The sequence below is a fragment of the Musca autumnalis genome, unplaced genomic scaffold (genome assembly GCF_047663935.1).
Source record: "Musca autumnalis isolate F117 unplaced genomic scaffold, ASM4766393v1 scaffold_5, whole genome shotgun sequence".
Classification (NCBI taxonomy): Eukaryota; Metazoa; Arthropoda; class Insecta; order Diptera; family Muscidae; genus Musca; species Musca autumnalis.
In genome coordinates this window covers 49,904,402-49,917,092 of record NW_027412088.1, presented here as the reverse complement: position 1 = coordinate 49,917,092, position 12,691 = coordinate 49,904,402, and the positions used below count along the sequence as shown (strand labels likewise).

The 12,691-nt window shown below is 34.3% G+C and overlaps 1 protein-coding gene across 4 annotated transcripts in view; it reads left to right on the top strand.

Annotated features, from left to right (window-relative positions):
- LOC141386503 (uncharacterized) overlaps nucleotides 1-9,690 on the top strand; it is a 755,573-nt gene extending 745,883 nt beyond the window's left edge. For all 4 annotated transcript variants that reach the window (XM_073955083.1, XM_073955081.1, XM_073955084.1 and 1 more), the window contains exon 7: nucleotides 8,327-9,690. In XM_073955083.1, the coding sequence (XP_073811184.1) occupies nucleotides 8,327-8,499 (173 nt within the window). In that variant the 3' untranslated portion in view covers nucleotides 8,500-9,690. The remainder of the gene's footprint in view (nucleotides 1-8,326) is intronic.
- The last annotated feature ends 3,001 nt before the right edge of the window (nucleotides 9,691-12,691 follow it).

Here is a 12,691-nt window from a genome sequence, read left to right as displayed (position 1 = left end):
CGCGTCGACACCATCAACTTGGTCTTCTCACCGTTTACCGCCAGACCCACTTTAGCAGATTCTCCTTCGACCTTTTTAAGGGTATCAGTTACTTCTTTTACTGATCGACCCATGATGTATATATCATCAGCATAAGCAAGTAACATGTGACTATTGGTGTAGATTGTGCCACTTCTTTTGACGTTTGCCTCTCGTATAACCTTTTCTAGCAGGATGTTGAAGAGGTCACACGAAAGGCTGTCTCCTTGTCTGAAACCTCTTTTGGTACCAAACTCTTCGGAGAGGTTCTTTCCTATTTTAACTGAGGACCTCGTGTCATTTTACAAAGCCGGATGAGCTTTGCGGGAATACCAAATTCGAAGGCTGCTTTATAATCGACAAAAAGGTGGTAGGTGTCGATCTGCATCTCTTGGGTCTTCTCAAAGATTTGCCGCAGGGTAAATATCTGGTCAATGGTGGACTTGCCAGGTCTAAAGCCGCATTGGTATGGTCCAATTATCTCGTTGACCATAGGCTTTAGTCATTCGCACAATATCCCTGACACGATCTTGTAGGCAATAGGGAGTAGACTTATGCCCCTATAGTTAGAGCATACAGTCTTATCTCCCTTCTTGTGGACGGGGCACAGGATACTCAGGTTCCAATCGTCGGGTACTCGTTCTTCCTGCCAGATGGTGCTAACTAGCTGATGAATACACCTTATCAGCGTGTCGCCTCCGGTTTTGAACAGCTCGGCTGGTAAGCCATTGGCCCCTGCTGCTTTATTATTCTTCAGCCGATTTATTGCTGTCTTTACCTCATCTTGGCTGGGCGGTATACATTCAATACCATCTTTTGGGATTGGGACTGTGGTATCTTCGTCATTGGATACCAACAGATTTGAAAAATGTTCTTTCCATATCCTGAGTACACTATCTGTATCAGTTACCAAATTACCTTGTTGGTCTCTGCAGGAGGATGTGCCTGTACCAAAGCCATCAGTTTAATGCTTGACTCTTTGGTAGAATTTTCGGACTTCATTCTGGCTCCTGTACATCTCGATATGAATCTAACATTAATGATTAAACTTTTATCGCATATTTAAATTTTTCATCTAAAGTCGAAAATTACAAAAAAACGCTTTTTTAGAATAGCTTGGGCTTTTGGCCGATTTCGTGGACATGCCTAGGTTAAATAAAGCTTCATAAGCGTGAAATGACAGATAACAGACAATCTTTATAAATTAAAATTAAATGTCGTTCGTTAGTAATGGCATCAGTGAAGAACGGCGGGACCGATTTAGTTTTTAAGCCAAGAAAACTTGACTACGCCCACTTGTTCAATTTTCAATTTTAATCTTTTCTACAAAAACTACTGAACCTATTTTTCTGAAATTGTCAGGTAATGTACAGGGGTGGCCCCCGGTTAAAATGGGCTACAAATGTAGTTTCTGAAGGGGCATAATTATTGTAATTATTTAAAATAATTACGAATTTGAAAATTATTTTTCGAAACAATTGTAGTTGTGTCTCCACCTGAATTTTGTCGGTATAGGTCCACGTCTTCATATAGCTCCCATAGAACAGTACCTAAAGATTTCCGGTATTTTGAAGGTTGTTCCTGTGCTTATACATTCCTCTATTTTATTGACTTGTCTGAAGAGAATTTAAAACAGAAAAATTATACCCCCAACGAAGACAAAATGCCAAATTTCAGTCATTTCTGTGTGATATTGAGGCCACAACCTTTAAAATACCGAAAATCGGGAGGTACCATTCTATGGGGGCTATATGAAGACGTGGACCTATACCGATAAATTTCAGGTGGAAAGTTTTATACCCCCAACGAAGACATATTGCAAAATTTCAGCCATTTCGGTGGGATATTGAGGTCACAACCTTCAAAATACCAGAAATCCGGAGGTACCGTTCTATGGGGGCTATATGAAGACGTGAACCTATACCGAGAAATTTCAGGTGGGAAGTTTTAGACCCCTAACGAAAACTAAATACCAAATTTCAGTAATTTCGGTGGGATTTTGAGGCCACAACCTTCAAAATATCGAAAATCGGAAGGTCCCATTCTATGGGGGCTATATAAACCAGTAAGGAAAGGATCAAAGTCGGGCGGGGCCGACTATATGATACCCTACACCACTGTGAATATGTAAAATATAAATCGGAGCAATATCCAGATCTAAACCGATTTTAATATAATTTGGCACATTTATTTCCAGACCGAATTCAATCACACATTCCAAATATCATCGAAATCGGACTTATATAGCGTGTTTGGAGCAGCAAATACGCGAAATCGGCCGAAAATATATATGGGAGCTATATCCAAATCTGAACCGGTTTCTATATAATTTGGCACACTTATTTCTAGACCAAATTCAGTCAAACATTCCAAATTTCATTAAAATCGGACGTATATAGCGTGATTGATGCAGCATATACGTGAAATCGCGCGAACATATGTATATATGCGAGCTATATCCAAATCTGAACCGATTTCGATATAATTTGGCACATTTATTTTTAGACCAAATTCAGTCACATATTTCAAATTTCATCGAAATCGGATATATATAGCGTGTGTGGTACAGAATATACGTGAAATCGGCCGAAAATATATATGGGAGCTATATCCAAATCTGACCCGATTTCTATATAATTTGACACACTTATTTGTAGACTGAATTCAGTCCCACATTCAAAATTTCATCAAAATTGGACGTATATAGCGTGTTTGGTGCAGCAAATACGTGAAATCGAGGGGAAAATATATATGGAAGCTATATCCAAATCTGAACCGATTTTCACCAAAAGCAATAGCGTTCTTCCTATGGCTAAAAAAGTAGTAGTCCCCAATTTTCAGCGGAATCGGACAAAAAATGCGACCTGTACGTTGCGAACAAAAATACATGGACAGACGGACAGACAGACGGACGGACATGCATAAATCGACTCAGAAAGTGATTATATGTATATCCCCAAAAGGAAGTATGGGTCCATTTCGTTTGCTTTTGTATGTTACATACAAATGCACAAAGACATAATACCCCTTACCACTGTGTGGTGTAGGGTATAAAAAGTGGACCTATGCCGACAAATTTCAGGTGGAGTGTTTTATACCCCCAACGAAGACTAAATACCAATTTTCAGTCATTTCGGTGGGATATTGAGGCTACAACTTTCAAAATATCGAATATCGGTAGGTACCGTTCTATCGGGGGCTATATGAAGACGTGGACCTATGCGGACAGATTTCAGTTCTAAAGTTGCGTACCCTTAACGAAGACTTAATACCAAATTTCAGCCATTTTGGTGGGATATTTAGACCACAAATCCTTGAATATATTTTTGCATATGGTTTTGCATATGCTAATTTTATGCAGATATGCACAAATATGTCAAAATATGCACGATATGCAAAAATGTCTGGTCCTAATTCGTTTTATTTCGTAATAAAACGAGTTTCTGTCCATATATGCATTTGCATAGAATTCCGCTGTCTACTTATGAGTGCATCGGCCTGCAAATTAATTTTCGAGACAAGGGTGGTTGCGCTCCTGATCAAGAAAAACGATATATTTACAAATTTCCTTAAATGCTGAGGATCAACGGACCATCAGCCATGAAAAACTACAACATATAAGCGGGATAATTCGACTTAACCATTTTTTTAACTTTAATAATTAGATCGCTTTAGGATAAAGACAGGGGACCTGGACTATAATAAATCCTAAACAGCATCAATGGGCGAAAAAATCCGACAGTCCGTAAATGAAATGAAAGGTTACAGACAAAATCTGTTGGTAAATTTAAAATCATCCTCGGTTTGACAATGGACCGAAGAAGTGAGGTAGAACATGCCTATTTTTGAATTGTCAAGCTCATTGTAAAACTCATTACGACGGGTCAGCAACGCGGACCGTGGTCTGCTAGTACTATAATAAAATGCATAAAAACCCACAAAAATATTCGAAAAAAAAAAACAGAGTTTTACGTTATTTTGTGCAATTATTTTTTGTGGCGTTAAAAAGATCAGTGGCTTTATGTGAGTTAATGGAAAATGTGGGAGCCACCGTGGTGCAGTGATAAGCACGTCCCCCTTGCACTCAGAAGGACGTTGGTTCAATTCCCGACCAGAACATCGAAATTTCCCCTCAGAGTAATGTTGGCTTGCATTTCCCGTGTATTTCAGCCGAGAAAAACTTCTCAACAAGTGGTGTCGTAAGACACCACCATTGATATGAGCGAAGTCTCTCTTGTCCCTTCGTGGATGTTGTGGGAACATATGTATGTAATGTTGAACTTTTGTGTGGGAGATATCCTACGTTTTTGTCCGATAAATAGTGATCATCAGTCATTTTAGATCATGGGTGACCAAAAAGAGAACAGATCAAAATGTGAATGCATTTAAACTATTGGCAAATTATGCCTTTGTGTTAGTGTGTTTTAATGCACGCACGATCTTTCTGTATGTGCGTAAATTGCACCGCCGTTCCAAAGAATAACACATTGGTTTTATATGGTTCCGACAGACATGCTTAAACAGCACCTTTGCGCGATTTTTTAAATTACATAATTGAAAGAAATATTACCTTTTTTTGTCGGTTATTTCCACACTGTCTTTATTTAATTTGTTTAGTTGAACGAAAAACACCTTTTTCTACCTAGTTCTCTCTCGTTTGCCACTCCTGGTCGTACAACAAGTCCCTTGTGAAGACCTCTGACACACAAAAACGGATTGTTTAGATGTTTGTATAGAGTGAACAATAATTTGTCATTGTGCTTCGCAAGTTCAAAATCGCAAAACAAATTTCATAAAAATCTTCAGACAATTTCGTTCCGAAATTTGTCGACTTGCATTTTTATACCCTACACCACTATTATAAGTTGGCTTTGGCCAAAAAGTTTGTAACGCATCGAAATAATGGTCGTAGACCCATACTTATACATACCAAAATGAATGTCTCGACGAGCTGAGTCGATCTGGCTATGTGTGTCCGTCCGTCCGTATGTCCATCTAAACCTTGTAATCACGCTACAGGTCGCAATTTTGATCTGATCGTCGCCAAATTTTGGGTGTTGATGAGGGTCCCAGAGCCTATTGATTTTGGTGATGGTCGGATAATATTCAGGTGTCGGAACGGAAAGCGGATATCTCCGCATCTATAAGGGGTATATCAAAAGCAAAACCTACTAATCGCAATAGTCGCTAATACAACCCAACTCTTCATGTTTGCGATTATAATTATAATGACGAAAATCGCAGCTTTGGATGGGGAACTTCCAAAAGCAAAGCCTGACTATGAAAGTAGAATATCCCACCTTTACAATAATGAAAAGTAGGTTGGCGTAGGTGGATAAATAACGGAGATATAGCAATAGTCGGTAATACATCCCACTTTTCATTATACCCTCAGCCTTTAGGCTAAAGAGGGTATTTACACTTTGATACGACCAAAAATGTGCCTCATCGAAATAATGGTTTTAGACCCCAAGTATGTTTGGACGAAATGTGTTTCAGACAATTTTGAGTAGATCTAGCAATGTCCGTCCGTCTGTCTGTCTGTCTGGCTGGCTGGTGCGCACGATAACTCTGGAACGGATCAATCGATTCGGTTCAAATTTTGGGTATCGAAATATTTTGTCCAGATTCGATTTAAGTTCGAAGATGGGCCATATAGGTCCACTCCTTCAGGTACCTCCCCCACAAATGTTCAAACACTGTCGCAAAACTTGTGCGCACGATAACTCTTGTAGGGAATAACGGATTTGGTCCATACTTTGCACATCGTGTAATTTCTACCAAACTTAGATGAGGTTCCAATATGGACTCAATCGGTCCACTACTTCGGGTACCTCCCACACACAATTTCGGAAAAGTTCAGTTTAGGACCTGCTCTCGAATCGCTTTGATTTTTGTTGTCACAACTCGTATTCACCGCCCCCCCATACGACGGTACAAGTTTCATCTGGGGCAAGTCCATACTTCCTGAGCAAATAGCTTAAAAATTAAAAAAAAACCTATGACACCGCGTTTAGTGGTTGGAGCGCAAAATAACTCTTGAACGGATCTACAGACTCGGTTCAAAATTTGGCCTTTGTAATATTTTGTCAAAACTTAGTATAAGTTCGAAGATAAGCCATATCGGTCCCCACCTTCGGAAAAATTGTGCGCACGATAACTCTTGAAGGTAGTGACCGATTTAGTCCATACTTTACACATTCTAATACATGTCATATTGCATCCCACAGTGGGAAAGATTTGGTTTTGTTTGCAAGTGAAGTTGCTAGAGTTTAGGTAGTGCCAAAGAAATTCTCGATCAGAGTGTTTCTTTGCGCACGTATCTATTTGAGCTAGCAATTGACACTTGGGTATAAAAAGTTTCTTGTTGAAAAACAAGAAACAAGGGAACTGATGAAGATCTGTGGCGAGATCTGAAACTATAGTATTCCCTGCCTTACCCCTTGGTAAACATCGCGAATTTTTTCCCACTAATAAATTAAAGTTGTTTTAATAAAATATTAAAACAACGACTATGGGATTAAGCCTGACTATTTTGAAAAACAAAATAGTAGTCGTCATCCCAAACAAAAAACGCCAACCCTCCTAAACACAAAATTTGGGACAAATTCAACAACTTGGATTGGTTGCCTCAATTACGACGGTAAAGACTTTTTCAGAGGCAAGTCCATACTTCTTCAGAAAACAGCCCAAAAGGTGTCCAAACTTAGTTTCAGTTCGAAGATTAGCGACAACTTCCTGTACTTCTCTCCAATATTTAAAAAGTGTCACTAAAATGGTATGCACGATATCCCTTGAACGGGGCAACCAAATTGGTCCAAACGTTGGATCTCCTAATATTTTGTCCAAATTTTGTTTAACTTCTAAAATGGCCGATATCGATCTTCTCTTTATGTTACCTCCCCCACAAAAGTTCAACAATTGTGTCGATCTGTCCGTAGATGAACGTTTTAATTCAGATAGGCTGAGGGTATATGTATCTCTGTCGGCAAAGCGGAATGATAGTTTTTTACTTGTCCTTCCGAATTTTACTTCAGATTTCGGTTTTGGGCTTAGGTAGAAACAAAACAATCCTTCCGAGTATTTGGTCCAAAATCGTATGAACTCGTCTGTACATTCTCCAGCCTATAAACTGCATCTTTCTTTAAAAGAATCCGAGCATCCCATACAGATATTTGCAATACTTTATACTTAAACCCGTTGCTGGTGTCGTAATTAATCTCTTCTTCATAGAGAAGACCGCAGGTCTTCATAAAGAAGATCACCATAAGTTTAGAGGATCATAGGTATTTTTTATAACACCATTATTCTTCTTATAGAAGGTCATAAGTCTTCTTATTGAATATCACAGGTCTTTATACAGAATTCAAGAGGTCTGCATGTAGAAGAACACGGGCTTCATTGAGAAGATCTATGATCTTCATATATTCTGAGTGGCGAATGTAACATTGGGCGTTCGAGGAGCGCCAAAGACTAAACGCGTAAAGGCAGAGTCCCAGTGTCATCGGAAATTTACTATGTCTGATTGCCCTCAACTTTGTCTCCCTAAAAGGACAAAAGTCTTTAAAATGCTTCCACAATTGTCGCTATAACTTTCCAGAAGAATGTGCATGCAATAATGCCGCTAATTTGTTTCTGTGGGCAAAATTTTGAATTTCATTCTGATTCTTGTTCATATTACCTTTTTTTAACCCCTTGAAAAGTTGACAACCCTGACCCACCTCTATAATGTTGTATTCTTCTATGATATTTTTGGACTTTATTCGGATTCCAGTTTATTATCAAAATATTTTTTTTTTCAAAAATTCCGGCGCTTTTTACCCCCTTTAGAGATGACAACACTGCTGTGACAGACCTCATACATGATGTTGATACTAAAATAAAATAATAATTAGCTGTGACTTAATTTTTGGATGTTATGTTTTATGAGTCACAATACACTTTCGTAGTAGAATTTCCAAACAAATCTCAGTTATTGTGGAGTGAGAATTCAGATTCCGAATATGAACAATATAACCATAATAAAAGTTGTTGTTGTTTGACAACACATGATGAATGTACTTTAGAGAGGTAAAGAGAGAGAGCAATGGCAGTAAATAAGAATCCGAATATTCTTTAACCTCTTTGAGAATTACTCAGTTAACATTGATCAAAGTAAGAGGAAAGATTACAAAACAATCTGCTGCTGTTTCAAGATTAAAAAAACCGTAATGTGTGCGTGAAAGTGATTAATGGGTTTTTTGAGATTTTGAAAATAATTTTGTAATTAATTTGTTATTAATATGACTTTTTTTTTTGTTTCTTTTAGCGGTTATTGGTGGAGCTGTTGTGGGTCTTTTGTGCGCCATTCTGGTGGTCATGTTCATTGTTTATCGCATGAGAAAAAAGGATGAAGGTTCCTATGCCCTGGATGAACCAAAACGATCACCTGCTATGAATTCCTATGCGAAAAATGCAACAAATCGAGAATTTTTTGCCTGAGAAAATGAAAGGCGTTTTTAAACGAAACAACAACAAAAAACAAACTTTCTCAACAACAACAAGAAAACAATAATAACTTTTTTTATGGAATAAATAAAACAACAGCAACAACAACAAAGTGGAAAAAAGCAGCATTAAAATAATAACATCACCTTTTCTTTATATAAAACAAAAAAAGAACAACAAAAATAACTACAACAACAACTGATACATAGGCATTTTTTTATAAAGTACTGCAGACTTGAATTGAAACTCAAATTTTTTGCATACAAAAACAGCAAAAACAAATGAAAAATAAAAAAAAACACATAAAACTCAAATAACGAGATAAAAAACCTCGAATCATGTGTGGACTGGATGTTTAGACATTCGAAAAAATTTGTAATTTTAAAATTCCATAAAAAAAACCAACTGACAATTTAAACACGAAACAAAGTCTAATTACACACACACACTACAAACAAAAAACAACCAACCAATACATATGTAATTGTAAACAATAATTATTCTTATAATATTCTTAAAAGTTTTCTTTTTTTAATTTTAATTCTCATATAAATATTAATGAAAAAATATTTTTTGTATTTTTTTCTCTTTTTTTCAAATGAAGAAATTACACTCGAAAAAATCAATTATTATTTTTAAAAACAAAAAAATAATGAAACTCATTAAAAAATCAGTAACAAAAAGTATATAAAAAAATTATTATAATTAAAAAAAAGAAATATTATTTAAGTAAAACAGAAAAAAGCGAAAAAATTAAAGAAATTACAAATAATATTAAATAAATGTAATATTTAGTGTAATTCGTATATATACAAAGAAAGAAGAAAAAAACAACCACAACAACAAATTGAACATTGAAAACAAAATTTCAAAAACAAACAAAAAAAGTATTTTAAGCTGGGCGTGAGAAAGAAAAGAAGAAATAAATAATTTAACAAAACAAGAAATAAAAAAGAAAAGAATAACTATTAGTTCTTAACTAAAAAAAAAACAAAAACGAAACAAAATAAAATAAAATAAAAAAGCATTAAAATTTTTTCCAAAAAAAAGAATGTACTAATACAATAACCTTGAAAAAACACAAATATTTGGATGCTCTTTTCTTTTTTTTTCTTTTCATAATACTTTTTGATAAAATTTTCAATTTGAAATTAGAATAATAAAAACCCCTTTATAAAAACGAAATGAAGTAGAGTAATATTTCTTTTTTCGACTTTTTTTTTCATATTGGAGTTAGGTGATTTTTGCAAGAAACAAATTGTGGGCCAGTAGTGGAATTCTGTATCTAATTTTATTAATTACCGACAAAAATCGGTACCATTAAAACGCAAAATTATGAATGAAAAGTATCAATAAAAATTGACAGCACTCTTGCTATCGGTAGGATTAAGCAACAGCTTTATTTTGGTTGTTAACTTACCGAAACATTTTGTTAATTACCGAAATTATAAGCATTTTAATTTTACCGATATTTGTCGGTAACTCTAGAAATGAGTTCCAGAATTACACTACAGAAATATGGAAAAAATTAGTTTTGGGGGAAAAATGCATTAATCTGTGTTCTTGAGTCTACTATTTTTGAAATTTTGACAATTTTCCCTTTAAAGATTTGTCAGAAAATTCAAAAATATTATTTTGATTTTGTAACTCTTTTTTGGTTACTGACCAAATCTGGTAAAATAAAAACAAAAAATTAGGCATGAAAAGTTAAAATAAAAGTTGACATCACTGTCGCTATCGGTAGAGCATGGCAACTACTTTATTGGTATTGCTAACTTAACGAAACATTTCGTTAATTACCGAAATTTTAGACATTTAATTTCATCGATTGTTATCGATTAGTCCCGGTCCACACTAGAGTGATTGCATTGGAAAAATTTCATGAAATTGTGCGTCTCTAGATCGAGTTCCATACTAAAGTAATATAATTGAATTGCTGTAGTGGGGAACTCGATCTAAGAACACCTAATTGCAAGACTTTTATTCAATGAAATCACTCTAATATGGATCGGGACTAACTGCAAAATGAGTTACAGAATCGCACTACAGGTAGACTTTGCGATTTTTAGCTTCAACTAATAGCGCGTTTAGATTTATAAATCCAATCGATGTCAACTCCATAGCGTATATGTCAAATAAAGCTACTGGTTTTTATTTGACGTATACGCTATGGAATTGACATTTGAAAACGAGTGGATTTCGTAAATCTATTAGTACTATAAAGATATTTCGGTCTATACTATCATGACTAATTTGTTAAAATAGATCTTCGGTTATAGTTTTACTTTGTGATCAAATAATTTTATCGAATTTTGTAAATAGGACACATTTTTTATCGCCGGAAAATCGATAAATTTTTTATTGAATCTTTGAATTTTTTTTTATCAAATGGCTAAAATTTTTTTCTGTGTAGCGAATCAGGGCAATCATGAATATTTTCATCGGCATTTTCCGCACAGAAGATAATTTTAAAAAGTTGAAATTCTTTTATAATCAGTATTTGGAAACGTTAAAAACCACTAGAATTAATTAATTATGGATTATTCTCGCCGAATCGACAAAAATATTGACTTTTCGGACATAAATATGGAAATACAAAATTGTGATATTGGGGAGAGAGAGAACAAATTCCGCACGGAATTTGTATTCATGATTGCCCGGAATATCTCTTCAGTTTGTAATGAAAGCCGTTATAGATCGAAAGCCAGCCGTTTATGTGCCGGAATCTGTATGAAATTTCAAATTTAATGGAATTCTGTACCTTCGAGAATTTAATTTTGACTATTGGGCCTATTATTTCGATTGTTTGATTTTCCAGTGTTTCCTTAAAATTCTTTGCCAACCAAATTCGACTTATTGAGAGGGATTTTTTACACGCGTTGCGAAATGGCTCCCACATTTAACTACAATAGGTTTGTCTTCATAATTGCTAGAATGTGCAAATCTCTATAGGGCAAAAATACAAGACTTATATGTGTCAAAAGGGCTTTATAAAAATCAAGATGTCGATTTGGATAGTCTTAAAAAATTGAAAATTAAATGATCTTCAAAATTTATAGATCGGCAAATCGATTTTGTACACCTTTTTCAGATGTTATCGAAACATTTCAGTAATAATTTGTAATCTTCCATTCACAGTTGGAAAAATTTCAATTGCAATTCGACAATACCAATTGTGATTTATTGCATTCCATTTGTTGTAATTTGAAAGAATTTGTTTATGGCCTGTTTCACAGTGACGATTCGAATACAAATTCGTTCGAACTACAAACAAACTTACATTTTTTTGAAAAATATTTGATTCATTTTTGTTTTCAATCAAAGAAAAATATTCTACAACAAAAGGGGGTTGGTCGTAATTCGAAGGAAATTGAATGCAAATCGTCTTAGAGAAACAGGGGTGTTGGATTCTTGTTCTATGAAAATTTGAAATGAAAAATATTTTCTTTATAACATTTTTCATTAGAAAAATATTTTCTTTATAAAATTTTTCATTTGAAAAATATTTTCTTTATAAAATTTTTCATTTGAAATTTATTTCCTTTATAAAATGTTTCTTTTCAAATTTTCATAGAACAAGTATTGAGCCCCAGTAGTGGAATTTTGTAAATCATTTTTTGAGTTACCGACAAAAATCGGTAAAATTAAAACGCAAAATTATGAATGAATAGTATTAATAAAAGTTGATCATACTATTGCTATCGGAGGGATTTAGCGACAACTTTATTTTGGTTGTTAACTTACCGGAAACTTTCGTTAATTACGTTAATTTTTAATAAAAATAAATAATTTTTTATAATTATAATAAATATTTTTTTTTAATTTTTAATAAAAATAAACATTTTAATTTTACCGATTTTTTTCGGTAACTCGAAAAATGAGTTACAGAATTTCACTACAGGCCTTTAAAATTCGAAAAAATATAAAACTAAAAAATTTATTTTTTATTCTTTTTGATTTCAAATGAAATAACTCGAATTAAATACGTCGATTTTCAAATGGAATGTTTGAGTTACATATTAAATAATTCAAACCACAATTCGAAAATTTTGAAAAAAATGAAAATTAAGCAATCTTTCAAAATCGATATATTGACAAATTTTTTCAATCCACATTTTAGCAGTAATTTGAAACATTTCATTCAAAATTTGAACCATTTCAATTGCAATTGGAGAATACCATTTGT